This window comes from Lolium perenne, unplaced genomic scaffold (genome assembly GCF_019359855.2).
Source record: "Lolium perenne isolate Kyuss_39 unplaced genomic scaffold, Kyuss_2.0 unplaced97, whole genome shotgun sequence".
In the NCBI taxonomy this organism is placed as follows: domain Eukaryota; kingdom Viridiplantae; phylum Streptophyta; class Magnoliopsida; order Poales; family Poaceae; genus Lolium; species Lolium perenne.
The window spans coordinates 164,345-179,727 of record NW_027249055.1 but is presented as its reverse complement, the minus strand read 5'-3'; the positions used below and the strand labels follow the sequence as shown (position 1 = coordinate 179,727).

Here is a 15,383-nt window from a genome sequence, read left to right as displayed (position 1 = left end):
TATAAAAACCCCCACCGCTCCCCTCTCTGCTCCTTCCACAAAACTCCACCACCCTAGCCACGCTGGTAGACACGCCAAGGGCTGCTCGAGCTGCCACTGCTCGACGACGCTAGCAGGCTGCCCGTGGTCACCGCGTGGTGAAGCACAAGGTGGAGCTCGTCTCCGCCGCTCCCCTGCCCCCCTCGTTTCCATTAACCTCCCCTACCTCTGCACCATCTAATGTGACCCTCGCCGTGGCTAGGTTCGCCAGAGGACGCCGCCGCCAGGCTCGAGCCGACGGTTGCCATGAAGAGGACGACGCCGGGAGCTGCTGCGGAGGAGGATCTGGATGACGCCAAGGCCACCCCTGGATGCCCGCGTGAAGCTGCCACCCCACCTCGCCGTCGCCAACCGCCGCCGAGCCTCGCCTGTGAGCCCTGACATGCCCCCAACCCTGTTTGTTTTCCCGGCCGCCGTGCACCGCGTGGACATTGAGGAGACGACACCCTCAGGCTGTCTGATCCCCATCTCGTGGCTGCATGGGCCATGCACGCCACGGTGGCCATGCACGCCTAGCCTGCCACGGGACCTGCCCTTTTTCTTTTTCTCTTTCTATTTTTCTCCCGCTCCACCTAGATTTTCCCCTTGGGCCAGCCCATCTCTGCACCCCGGCACGGCCCAATTCGTTCCCGCCCATTTTAATTGTTTAAAAATTTGAATCTCTGTTTAAAATTTGATTAAAAACCAGAGAACCAAAAAGCTAATAACTTGAGTTTGGTTCATCCAAATTGAGTGGAACCAATTGTGTTAGAACAAGATTTTCAAAACCTTTCAGATGCTCCTGGTCCCATATTTTTAGAATTTTCAACGATTTTTGGCATATGTATCTTGCTCTATGTATAGTTATGATTCAAGTTAATTTCTAAAATTGTAGGATTAATTTTTTTGAGTGGATCCAGTTTTGCTAGTCTTATTTTAGTACTGGCCGTGTTAACCTCTGTTCATGCTAAACTGTTATTTTTAGTGTTATTTGTGTTTCACATGAAATGTTGAACCAAAACGCTCTTGTTTTATTCAAACCTTTAACCACCCCTTTTTCATAAAATGTCCAATATTACAAAACAAGTACCCCTTCATAGTTAGACTTTTTTTTATTTAAAATCTTGCTTGTGAGTTTGAATCATGGTGTTGATTGTATGTTGTTGCTCTTTTATCTTTGCGACACTAGATTCGAACGTGGGTGAAGTTGAAGGAGAAGAAGTGGATGAAGGATTTGAGGAAGATCATGGAGTAGCCAACCAAGGCAAGCCATCTTTTGATCTCTTGATGTTGTATTACTTGTTGTTGTTGTTTATCTTCTTGCTATCATTGTCTATTGATCCATCTTGGGTTGATTCTACTTATGTTGACACTATGCATACTTACCCTAAGTATGTTTGATTTCCCCTTTGACACCTCAAATATATCCCTTAGTGGTTTGATGACTAGCATCATCCTCCTTGATGTAGTTCACCTCAACAAAACTATAGGTTGGGAACCCCTTGGAAAAATACCTTGTCTAAAGAATTTTGAAAACCTTGGGTAAGTTGGTTTTATCCAAGTGTATGCTTATGAAAGGAAAGGATCTTGGTAAAGTTGGATGGAAGGAAAAATAAGTTTTTCAAAAATATCGGCGCCTAAGTATTCACCCATGCAAATTAATCCACGCAACCACATTACCCCAACATGGTCATGGGGCTTAGCTCGTAGTTTGTTCAAGTTAATGTGGGAAACTCGCAACTATATAAGGGTGATGACACCCCGGATCCGGATCGTCGTTGGTGGAGACAATCGTATAAGGGGATGCCTTCGGGGCTACCCATCCGGAAGACACTATGGGTCTCCCGCCGTGGCAATGGAGTCACACTCAAAGTGAGGTGAGCTGCCATGGTTTGTCGGGGAGGTACATCCTCCATAGGGTAGGTTCACATGTTAAGGCGAAGAGGCGAAAGGTTATGTCCGAGTTTTTGTCATGGCATAGTTCATATGCGGGGAAGTTGCGCACATGATAAACTCACGGATCTTTTAGGAAAAGTGTGCAAACTCTGCAGAGTCAAATCTATTCGAATAGCCGTGTCTACGGTCATGGACGGTTGGAATGGTCGTTGCATAGCCTGATGTGTTTTCTTTTAGAAAGTGTTTATCAAAGGAAAAAAGGAACTTGTTTCGGGGTACCAGAAGGGTACGGGCATGTCTTGTTGGGCCATATGGAGATGGCTGACCCCTTCAAAAAATGGAGATGTCCGGAAAGGAAATAAATAGGGTTACCCTATCCTAATGGTTTATGTCGTAGAACCTCTTTTGAAGTATCTTCTTCAACACAGATATAAAGATGTTGTAGGACCTCTTTTGAAGTCTATTCTTCAACAGAGATATAGAGATGTCGTAGGACCTCTTTTGAAGTGTCTTCTTCAACAAAGATATAGAGATGTCGTAGAACCTTTTTGAACTATCTTCTTGAACAAAGATATAGGGATGCCATGTTCACAAGAGAATCTGCTTCTCTTCTAAATACTATATCCACAAGAGAAACTAGTCATTTCCCTCTTGTCATCTTAGTTTAGCACTTTTTATCTTGCAAAGTACCTTCTTGATGGTTTTGCGAGTATAATTTCAATGTACTCACGGCTTTGTCCCTGGCTATTAACTTGGCTAGACTATGAGGAGGAGTATGAAGATGATGGAGGTTACCACGATGACTATGTGACTTAGGACGATCTCCCGGTCAGCTGCCTATAGGTTTGAGGCATGACTTGGGCCCGACGTAGTTGATTTGTATCCGCTGCAAGTGTTTGTTGAATTCAGCCCGAAGTGGCATTTATGTAAGACTTGGTCATGTGACCATTTGTAAGACTTATTATTTCGGTACTATGTATGGATGTTGTAACTTTGTTTATCAGTTCGGTTATGTGCTCAAGGTACACTGATCATGGGATAGTGAGTTGAATGCATAACGGGTATTTCGGACAGCTGGGTCCCCACGGTGTCTACAAAAGAAATTAACACTATAATACATTTCATGAACGCGGAGTTACTTATAAGGGGAGATACTAATGGTGGTGCTCCTAAGTTTTTTGTTCATAGGTTAACAAGTCACGACATGAGTTATCTGGTTAGTACTTTTTTTCGAATTCAAACAAATTATCTATTATTTTTAGAATTAAATACTATTTTTTTGGTTTTCTTATAGGACATACATCTAGAGTTTTTTGAACAATGGAATGAAATAGCTAATAGAGGTACCGCAGAGTTTGCAGTTTGTGATTTTGTTGTTGATGGAACTTGGAAGAAGAAGCAAGATTGCATAAAATTTAATGATGGATGGAGCGGTATCCACATTATACATCGTGAAGTATTGATATGTGAAATTGTCAATGTTACCCCGTATTATATCTCAATGGATATAATAAAGTTTTAATTATTCAATCCATGAGACAATAATGATTTTAGTTTGGTTCAAAAAAATTCTATGATCATGTAATAAGTCTAGTACCAATTTCTGTGTTTAATTTTTCTAATGGTTTAGGATATGTAATTCTAGTTTTATTACGATTAAAATAATTAATAAAGAAGGGAAGTGATTTTGTTGCCATTTTTATGTACAGCAAGTGAAGTTGTTATGTCTCTTCGTCATTGCAACTGACGTGTCTGCTACAATGGCATTTCATACCCTCAGGTGTGTTCACCTCTTGCCGCATCACCAATTCAAAAAGTGCACACGGGGCGGGGGGGGGGGGGGGGTCTTGTGGGGGAGAAGCTGTGCGGAGGCAAAAATTTCGATTCCACCGCCCACGGGAACCTTCCCGTTTCTTCTCGCGGCTGCCATCGGGAAGCCATCCGGGGATCGGCGGCCAGGATGACCTTCGTTCCTTTAACTGGTAATCCGCTAGCTCCTCAGGCTCAATTTCGTCGACATCGTCAAGTTTGTTGCCGCTTGTGCTTGTGCTGCGAATTTGACCTAGGGTTCAGGGAGATTCCACCCTAGTTTATTTTTTCTGTGAATCTCGACCGCAATAGGTGTCCACACTCGTTCGTTTCTCCGAATTTGTGTCAAGTTGTTGCTCTGCTGTTGTGGTCCACCGCTTTGTGCAGGTTATGCTATGCTTGATTTCTGCATCCTCGCCGGCGGATTAGATGTCGTTCATTTTCGCGTGTGTGGTCGGCAAGTTCATAGGCGCTGGCGACATAGGAGAGGTTCCTTTCAGTTTACTGGTAGTTTTTGTCATCATTACCCTCTTAGTACTCCGACCGAATTCTCCAATCAGCACCCAATGTATTCCAAGGTAGTCTTCTCATGCGAAATGAATTAGGATCCTTTGAGAATCGAGAATCTAGAACGCACATGGTATTACTGTTGCTAGTTCTTATTTTGATGATGTTATTTTGCTCAATCTGTGCTAGGGGTAGTTTTGTTCAAGCAGTGGTGTTGATGTTTATTGTTCAGATATATGACTTGTTCATGATTTTTTTTTGATTTTTTTATCAACAAGAGCCTCAAATCTGGAGTGGTAGACGTCAAGAGATGTGGGGACCGGATTATCCTGGTCAAGGTGGTAGTTGGGGACTGATGTCTACGTTCCCCCTCCTTTCTTGTAGACAGTGTTGGGCCTCCAAGAGCAGAGGTTTGTAGAACAGCAGCAAGTTTTCCCTTAAGTGGATCACCCAAGGTTTATCGAACTCAGGGAGGAAGAGGTCAAAGATATCCCTCTCATGCAACCCTGCAACCACAAAGCAAGAAGTCTCTTGTGTCCCCAACACACCTAATAGGTGCACTAGTTCGGCGAAGAGATAGTGAAATACAGGTGGTATGAATATATAAGAACAGTAGCAACGGTGCCAGAAAATAGCTTGCTGGCGTGTAGTTGATGGTGGTAGTATTGCGAGTAGTAACACAAGAAAACGGTAAACAAGTGGCGATAGCGATATTTAGGAACAAGGCCTAGGGATTACACTTTCACTAGTGGACACTCTCAACATTGATCACATAACGGAATAGATAAATGCATACTCTACACTTTTGTTGGATGATGAACGCATTGCATAGGATTACACGAACCTCAATGCCGAGTTAATAAAGCTCCACAATTTGTTCATATTTAGTAACCTTATAGTGTAAGATAGATCAAAAGACTAAACCAAGTACTAACATAGCATGCACACTATCGCCTTCATGCATATGTAGGAGGAATAGATCACATCAATACCATCATAGTAATAATTAACTCCACAATCTATAAGAGATCATGATCATAGCCTACGACAAGAACCACACGGTGCACAAACTAGTCACCTTTACACACGTGCAGGAGGAATAGAACTACTTTAATAACATCACTAGAGTAGCACATAGATAAATTGTGATACAAAACTCATATGAATCTCAATCATGTAAAGCAGCTCATGAGATTATTGTATTGAGGTACATGGGAGAGAGATGAACCACATAGCTAGCCGAAGCCCTCAGCCTCGGGGGTGAATTACTCCCTCCTCATCATGGGGGCAGCGATGGCGGTGAAGATGGCGGTGAAGACGGCGGTGGAGATGGCTCCGGGGGCAATTCCCCGTCCTGAGCGGGGTGCCGAACAGAGAGTTCTGTCCCCCGAATTGGAGTTTCGCGATGGCGGCGGCGCCCCTGGAGTCTTTCTGGAGTTTCGTCAATTGGTGTCGAGGTTTTAGGTCACGACGACTTAAATAGGCGAAGAGTCGGAGTCGGAGGGGGCCTGGGCTGCCCAGACCATAGGGGGGCGCGCCCCCCCCTTGGGCCGCGCCACCCAAGGGTGTGGGGCCCCACACTCCTCCGACTCTCCTTCGAGTGTTCTCCGGAGCCTTCCGGGGAAAAATAGGAGGTTTAGCGTTGATTTCCGTCCAATTCCGAGAATATTGCCCGAACAGCCTTTCTCTGAACCAAAAACAGCAGAAAACAGAATCGGCCTCTCGGCATCTCGTCAATAGGTTAGTTCCGAAACGCATAAAAATGATATAAAGTGTGAACAAAACATGTTGGTATTGTCATAAAACAAGCATGGAACATCGGGAAATTATAGATACGTTGGAGACGTATCGCATCCCAAGCTTAGTTCCTACTCGTCCTCGAGTAGGTAAACGATAAAAGATAATTTCTGAGGTGACATGCTACCAACATAATCTTAATCATACCATTGTAAAGCATATGAGATGAATGCAGCGATTCGAAACAATGTAAATGCAATGAGTAAACAATTGAATCATATAGCAAAGACTTTTCATGAATAGTACTTTCGAGACAAGCATCAACAAGTCTTGCATAAGAGTTACTCATAAAGCAATAAATTCTTAGTAAAGGTATTGAAGCAACACAATGGAAGATTAAGTTTCAGCGGTTGCTTTCAACTTGTAACATGTATATCTCATAGATAGTTGTCAATGCAGAGCAATATAACAAATGCAATAAGCAAGTATGTAAGAATCAATGCATAGTTCACACAAATGTTTGCTTCTTGAGGTGGAGAGAAATAGGTGAACTGACTCAACAATAAAAGTAAAAGAATGGTCCTCCATAGAGGAAAAGCATCGATTGCTATATTTGTGCTAGAGCTTTGGTTTTGAAAACATATAGAGAGCATAAAAAGTAAAGTTTTGAGAGGTGTTTGTTGTTGTCAACGAATGGTAATGGGTACACTAACTACCTTGCCAACCGGACTTCCAAGAGCGGCTCCCATGAATTATTTTATTTTTGGGTGGCACTCCTTCCAACCTTTCTTTCACAAACCATGGCTAACCGAATCCTCGGGGGCCTGCCAACAATCTCATACCTTGCAGGAGTGCCTTTTATTTTAGTTTTATTATGATGACACTCCTCCCAACCTTTGCTTACACAAGCCAAGGCTAACCGAATCCTTCGGGTGCCGTCCAACAATCACATACCATGGAGGAGTCTCTAATTTTGTTAATTAATTTGGGACTGGGAATCCCATTGCCGCTCTTTTTTGCAAAATTATTGGATAAGCGGATGTGCCACTAGTCCATATGAGAGTCCGTCAAAAGTAAATGACAAGGTTGAAAGCTAAACACCACATACTTCCTCATGAGCTATAAAACATTGACACAAATCAGAGGTGATAAATTTTGAATTGTTTAAAGGTAGCACTCAAGCAATTTACATTGGAATGGCAGGAAATACCACATAGTAGGTAGGTATGGTGGACACAAATGGCATAGTGGTTGGCTCAAGGATTTTGGATGCATGAGAAGTATTCCCTCTCGATACAAGGCTTAGGCTAGCAAGGTTGTTTGAAGCAAACACAAGTATAAACTGGTACAGCAAAACTCACATAAAAGACATATTACAAGCATTATAAGACTATACATCGTCTTCCTTGTTGTTCAAACACCTCACTAGAAAATATCTAGACTCTAGAGAAACCACTCATGCAAACCAAATTTTAACAAGCTCTATGTATTTCTTCACTAATAGGTGCAAAGTATATGATGCAAGAGCTTAAACAAGAGCACAACAATTGCCAAGTATCACATTACCCAAGACATTATAGCAATTACTACATGTAGCATTTTCCAATTCCAACCATATAACAATTAACGAAGCAGTTTCAACCTTCGTAATGAATATTATGAGCTAAGAACACATGTGTTCATACGAACCAGCGGAGCGTGTCTCTCTCCCACACAAGCATTTATTCAAACAAAAACAAAAACAAGAAACATACAGACGCTCCAAGTAAAGCACATAAGATGTGACCGAATAAAAATATAGTTTCAAGAGAAGGAACCTGATAATTTGTCGATGAAGAAGGGGATGCCTTGGGCATCCCCAAGCTTAGACGCTGGAGTCTTCTTGATATATGCAGGGGTGAACCACCGGGGCATCCCCAAGCTGAGAGCTTTCACTCTTCTTGATCATAGTATCATCCTCCTCTCTTGACCCTTGAAAACTTCCTTCACACCAAACTTCTCATAATCTTCATTAGAGGGGTTAGTACATAATCAAAAACTCACATGTTCAGAGGTGACACAATCATTCTTAACACTTCTGGACATTGCTCAAAGCTACTGGAAGGTAATGGAACAAAGAAATCCACCCAACACAGCGAAAGAAACAATGCGAAATAAAAGGCAGAATCTGTCAAAACAGAACAGTCCGTAAAGACGAATTTCTAATAAATACTTCCGTTGCTCAGATCAGAAAACTCAAAACTAATGAAAGTTGCGTACATATCTGAGGAACACGCACGTAAATTGGCATATTTTTCTGATTTTTCTACAGAGAGAAAATCCCAGATTCGTGACAGATAGAAATCTGTTTCTGCGCAGAAATCCAAATCTAGTATCAACCTTCGATTAGAGGCTTCACTTGGCACAACAAAACACAAAACTAAGATAAGGAGAGGTTGCTACAGTAGTAAACAACTTCCAAGACATAAATATAAAACAAAGTACTGTAGCAAAATAACACATGGGTTATCTCCCAAGAAGTTCTTTCTTTATAGCCATTAAGATGGGCTCAGCAGTTTTAATAATCCATTCGCGGGAAATAGTATTTGAAGCAAAAGAGAGCTTCAAGAGGCAAATTCAAAACAAATTTAAGTCTAACATGCTTCCTATGAAGAGGAATCTTGTACACAAATGAATTCATGAAGAACAAAGTGACAAGCATAAGAGGATAAAACACGAGTAACTTCAAGATTCTCAACATAAAGAGGGGAAACTTAATATTATTAGGATGCATACAACCATATTTCCCTCTCTCATAATAACTTTCAGTAGCATCATTGATGAAATCCACAATATACCCATCACTTAAAACATTCTTATCATGGTTCATATGCATAGAAGTATCATTAAATTTGGCATAAGAAGAGTTATTCTCATTAATAGTAATTGGAGCAAGATTATTATCAAGAATTTGAACATGGTAAACAAGTTGCCTATTAAGGGAATTGTTTTTGGTAATCCAATCATGACTATGACAAGTTTCATAAGGATAATTAGAACCTATATCATAGCATTCTTTATAATAATCATTAGAGATCGGAGGCATAGTGTCATCATAAGAAATAGAATAGTTATCCTTCACAATCGGTTTATCTGTGTCCACACCATTATTGTTATTAGAAGGAGATGTATCAAGAACATAATGACCAGTAGCTAAAAGATTTTCAAACACCTCTTCCCCAAGCTTAGAGCTTTCTATATCATTATGGGAGGAAGCATGGATAGCACTGACACTATGGCAATTATTATCATCATCATTTTCAGAATTAATTTCCCAGAGATTTGCAATATCAAAAGTGGTGTGCTCATTCAAATCATGATTGCTAATGTATGTAAAGGGCATAGGAAGATCATCATATTCAGATTCATTATCACAATAATCATTAGGAGCAACATACTTACGGTTACCTATTGTTATCTCATATACGCGGGGATATGATGTTACCTCTTTCTTTTTATTCCCCTTCTTCTTCTTCTTCTTCTTCTTCTTCGTTCCCTTCTTCTTCTTCTCTTCCTTCTCCTCGTTCCCTTCTTTAGGTGGAAGAGGCTTGAAGGGTGGCTTGTCCGCATAACCTGATTTACTTTCAGAAACAATAGAAGAAACTTGGGGGAATCCCTCCTTTTCATTAATTAGTTGAAAACACACAGCAGTCCTATCATATTTTGGCAAGGTGTCATCTTCTAAGATATTTTGTATGTAAGTATTTGTATGTCTATTATCAATGCAATAAGAAAAACACCCATGCAGGACATCATCAATATCAAGATCACTCATATGTAACAAAGAGATTTTTCTCGACAATTCTTCACACCCCAAAAATAAAGTAAGTTCATCATGCTGATTAGGAGTAATTTCATCATCACAATACAAATTTGGCAAGACTCATTGGGTTCAATATATCACTGGAGGAGCATTGAAAATTAAAATGACCCACTTCATGGCAAACTTCACAAATAAAAGGATAGAGGGCACAAACTTTTTTACCAAGATCATCTAGAGCCCTAAACCACTTTCAAGTTTTTTCATTAGCATGATGGATACAATATTCATCTTTGATTTGATTAATTCCACAAGGTCTATGTATTCCACAAAAATTAACATGCTTATAGGAAATAGCATTCTTAGGAGTTTGAGCATGCTTATTGCAATAATTAACAACAATTTCATTCTTCATGCAAGCCTCTTTAAAAGGTTCATGATACTTATCAAAATTATTTTTAGGTAATTCAAAATGAGAAGCAAAGGCTTTATAAAGATTTGCAGCAACTTGAGAGTCAAGACCATAAGTAGCACTCATATTTCAAAATTTATCGGTATCCATAAAAGCTTCAATGCATTCATAATCATAATTTATACCTGACTCTTTACCTTTGTCGTTCTCCCATCCTTCAGCGTTGTCCTCAATCCGATCAAGAAGATCCCACCTCGCTTCAATCTCCTTGCTTGGGAAAGATCCCTCCCGAGCGAGGCATCCGTGATAGTCCTTGTGTTGTCCTGAAAGTCTCGCATAAAAATTGTTAACAATAACATTACGGGGAAGCTCATGAATGGGACATTTGAGCATTAGAGATTTCAATCTCCCCCACGCTTGAGAAATACTCTCTCCATCGCGAGGATAAAAGTTATAAATATAATTCCTATCAATATGCACTTCATGCGGAGGATAAAATTTAGAATAAAAGAGAGATGCAATTTCCTCCCAACCAAGAGAATGCCTATTCTCCAACAATTTATACCAATGCGCTGCTTACCGGGCAACAGAGAATAGCTTCTTCCTCACTTCATCCATAGAGATACCCGCACACTTGAATAACCCACATAATTCGTGCAAAAACAGAATGATCTCTAGGATGGACAGTTCCATCCCCTTTATAGTGGTTGTCCATAACACGTTCAATAATTTTCATGGGTATTTTATACTTAATACTTTCAGCAGGTGGATTTAAAATATCGAAGCATTATTAGAGTTATCGCATATGGGAGATAAAGCATTATCGAACAAATTTTCTCCCCTAAAGATGGGAAGCTAAAAAGACCACAAAAACTAGCTTCCCCAAGCTTAGACTTCTTCATAGCATTAGCAGTAATTGCATTCATACTAATAACATCGCTACTAGCATGCAAATAAGGTTCCATAGGTTTTTTAATTTTCGCATCAAACAATTCTAAATCAGGAAAAAGATTAAAAAGCTCACTAATTTTTTTGTTGTTTTCCATTATGCCTAACTAGTGTAAACAAGAAACAAAAAGTTGCAATTGCAGGATCTAAAGGAAATAGCTTCGAGCACAAACACAATGGCGCCGGAAAAGTACTTTACCTCGGAACCGGAGTATGAGTGCCTTTACCTTTTCCTCCCTAGCAACGGTGCGTAAAAGTGCTTGATGTCTACGTTCCCCCTCCTTTCCTGTAGACAGTGTTGGGCCTCCAAGAGCGAGGTTTGTAGAACAGCAGCAAGTTTTCCCTTAAGTGGATCACCCAAGGTTTATCGAACTCAGGGAGGAAGAGGTCAAAGATATCCCTCTCATGCAACCCCGCAACCACAAAGCAAGAAGTCTCTTGTGTCCCCAACACACCCTAATAGGTGCACTAGTTCGGCGAAGAGATAGTGAAATACAGGTGGTATGAATATATAAGAACAAGTAACGGTGCCGTAAAATAGCTTGGCTGGCGTGTAGTTGATGGTGGTAGGATTGCAGCAGTAGGAACACAGAAATAAAACGGTAAACAAGCAGCGATAGCAAGTATTTAGGAACAAGGCCTAGGGATTACACTTTCACTAGTGGACACTCTCAACATTGATCACATAATGTAATAGATAAATGCATACTCTACACTTTTGTTGGATGATGAACGCATTGCGTAGGATTACACGAACCCTCAATGCCTTGGGAGTTAACAAGCTCCACAATTTGTTCATATTTAGTAACCTTATAGTGTAAGATAGATCAAAAGACTAAACCAAGTACTAACATAGCATGCACACTATCGCCTTCATGCATATGTAGGAGGAATAGATCACATCAATACCATCATAGTAATAATTAACTCCACAATCTATAAGAGATCATGATCATAGCCTACGACAAGAACCACACGGTGCACACACTAGTCACCTTTACACACGTGCAGGAGGAATAGAACTACTTTAATAACATCACTAGAGTAGCACATAGATAAATTGTGATCCACAACTCATATGAATCTCAATCATGTAAAGCAGCTCGTGAGATTATTGTATTGAGGTACATGGAGAGAGATGAACCACATAGCTACGGCGAAGCCCTCGGCCTCAGTGGGTGAATTACTCCCCTCCTCATCATGGGGCAGCGATGGCGGTGAAGATGGCGGTGAAGACGGCGGTGGAGATGGCTCCCGGGGGCAATTCCCCGTCCCAGGTGCCGGAACAGTTCTGTCCCCCAGGTGGAGTTTCACGATGGCGGCGGCGCCCCTGGAGTCTTTCTGGAGTTTCGTCAATTGGTGTCTAGGTTTTAGGTCACGACGACTTAAATAGGCGAAGAGTCGGAGTCGGAGGGGGCCTGGGCTGCCCAGACCATAGGGGGGCGCGCCCCCCCCTTGGGCCGCGCCACCCTAGGGTGTGGGGCCCCCCTGGCACTCCTCCGACTCTCCTTCGGTGTTCTGGAGCCTTCCGGGAAAAATAGGAGGTTTGGCGTTGATTTCGTCCAATTCCGAGAATATTGCCCGAACAGCCTTTCTCTGGAACCAAAAACAGACGAAACAGCAACTGGCCTCTCGGCATCTCGTCAATAGGTTAGTTCCGGAAAACGCATAAAAATGATATAAAGTGTGAACAAAACATGTTGGTATTGTCATAAAACAAGCATGGAACATCGGAAATTATAGATACGTTGGAGACGTATCAGGGACTTAGTTGTCAATGTTATTAGCGCTTATGCCCCGCAAATAGGCCACAATGAGAACACCAAGATGGAGTTCCGGGAGGCCTAGAGGACTTGGTTAAGGGTATACCCAGTGGCGAAAAGCTATTCATAGGAGGAGACCTTAATGGGCACGTGGGTACATCTAACATAGGTTTTGAAAGGGTGCATGGGGGCTTTGGCTATGGCATCAGGAATAAAGAAGGGGAAGATGTCCTAAGCTTTGCTTTAGCGTACTACATGATCATAGCTAACACCCTCTTTAAAAACAGAGAATCACATCTAGTGACTTTTAATAGTGGCCACCACAGCAGCCAGATTGACTTCATCCTCTCAAGGAGAGAAGACAGGAGTGTGTGCCTAGATTGTAAGGTGATACCTGGAGAGAGTGTTGTCCATCAGCATAAGCTTGTGGTAGCAGACTTCCGCTTTCCGCTTCGTGTCCAACGGGATAAGCGTGCTAAAGTCGCTAGAACGGAAGTGGTGGAAGCTCAAGAGGGAGGTAGCTCAGACGTTTAAGTAGAGGGTCATTAAGGAGGTCCCTTGGGAGGAAGGAGGTGATGCGAACAATATGTGGATGAAGATGGTGACCTGTCTTCGTAAGGTGGCCTCAGAGGGGTTTGGAGTGTCCATGGGAAGTAGAAGCGGAGTTAGGGATACCTGGTGGTGGAACTCTGATGTCCAGAAGGCTATTAAGGAGAAGATAGACTATTTCAGACACTTGTACCTGGATAGGAGTGCAGACAACATGGATAATTACAAGATGGCAAAGAAGGCCGCAAAGCGAGCTGTGACTAAAGCAAGGGGTCGGGCGTATGAGGACCTCTACCAGCGGTTAGGAACGAAGGAAGGCGAAAAGGACATGTATAGGATGGCCAAGATCCGAGAGAGGAAGACGAGGGATGTTGACCAAGTCAAATGCTTCAAGGACGGAGCAGACCAGCTCCTGATGAAGGACAAGGAGATTAAGCATAGATGGCGGGAATACTTCGACGGGCTGTTCAATGGGGAGACTGAGAGCTCTACCATTGAACTGGACAACTCCATTGATGATACCAGTTGGCGTTTTGTGCGACGAATCCAGGAGTCCGCGGTCAAGGAGGCGTTGAGAAGGATGAAGAGAGGCAAGGCAATGGGCCTGATGGTATCCCCGTTGAGGCGTGGATACGCCTCGGAGACATAGCGATAGTATGGCTAACTATGCTCTTCAACTCAATTTTTTCGGCAAGCAAGATACCAGAAGAATGGAGACGCGGTATGTTAGTACCAATCAACAAAGGGGATGTTTAGAGTTGTACTAACTACCGAGGAATTAAGCTTATGACCCATACAATAAAGCGATGGGAGAGAGTCATTGAGCACCGTTTAAGACGAATGACAAGCGTGACCAAAAATCAGTTTGGCTTCATGCCTGGGAGGTCGACCATGGAAGCCATCTTCTTGGTACGACAACTCATGGAGAGATACAAGGAGCAAAAGAAGGACCTGCATATGGTGTTCATTGACTTAGAGAAGGCCTATGATAAGATACCGCGACACGTCATGTGGTGGGCCTTGGAGAAACACAAAGTCCCAGCAAAGTACATTACCCTCATCAAGGACATGTACGATAATGTTGTGACACGTGTTTGAACAAGAGATGACGATACCGATGACTTCCCGATTAAAATAGGACTACACCAGGGGTCAGTTTTGAGCCCTTATCTATTTGATTTGGTGTTGGATGAGGTCACAAGGGATATACAAGGAGATATCACATGGTGTATGATCTTTGCGGATGATGTGGTCCTAATCGATGATAGTCGAATGGGGGTCAATAGGAAGTTAGAACTTTGGAGACAAACCCTGGAATCGAAAGGTTTTAGACTTAGTAGAACTAAAACTGAGTACATGATGTGCGGTTTTAGTACTACTAGGCACGAGGAGGAGGAGGATAGCCTGGATGGGAAGGTGGTGCCTCAGAAGGACACCTTTCGATACTTGGGGTCAATCCTACACAAGTATGGAGATATTGATGAAGATGTGAACCACCGGATCAAAGCCGAATGGATGAAGTGGTGCCAAGCTTCTGCCATTCTCTGTGATAAGAGAGTGCCACAAAAGCTAAAAGGCAAGTTCTATATGACGGCGGTTCGACCCGCAATTTTGTATGGCGCTGAGTCTTGGTCGACTAAAAGGCGGCATGTTCAACAATTAGGTGGGGTGGAGATGCCCATGTTGAGATGGATGTGTGGCCACACGAGGAAGGACCGAGTCTGGAATGATGATATATGAGATAGAGTTGGGGTAGCACTGATTGCAGAGACGCTTGTCCAACATCGTCTAAGACGGTTTGGGCATATTCAACGCAGGCCTCCAGAAGCTCCAGTGCATAGTGGACGACTAAAGCGTGATGATAATGTCTAGAGAGGACGGGGTAGACCACACTTGACACGGGAGGAGTCCGTAAAGAGAGATCTGAAGGACTGGAGTATCACCA

The 15,383-nt window shown here is 42.4% G+C and overlaps 1 protein-coding gene across 1 annotated transcript; it reads left to right on the top strand.

Moving 5' to 3' along the window:
- The first annotated feature begins 13,535 nt into the window (after window positions 1-13,535).
- LOC139834937 (uncharacterized) lies at window positions 13,536-14,087 on the top strand. Its single transcript, XM_071824863.1, has one exon. The coding sequence runs from the start codon at window positions 13,536-13,538 to the stop codon at window positions 14,085-14,087; it is 552 nt and encodes a 183-aa protein (XP_071680964.1).
- Window positions 14,088-15,383: the final 1,296 nt, after the last annotated feature.

What these genes read in the sequence shown, in the direction of transcription:
- LOC139834937 (XM_071824863.1), top strand. Translation starts at nt 13,536, where the DNA reads ATGGGAAGTAGAAGCGGAGTTAGGGATACCTGGTGGTGGAACTCTGAT.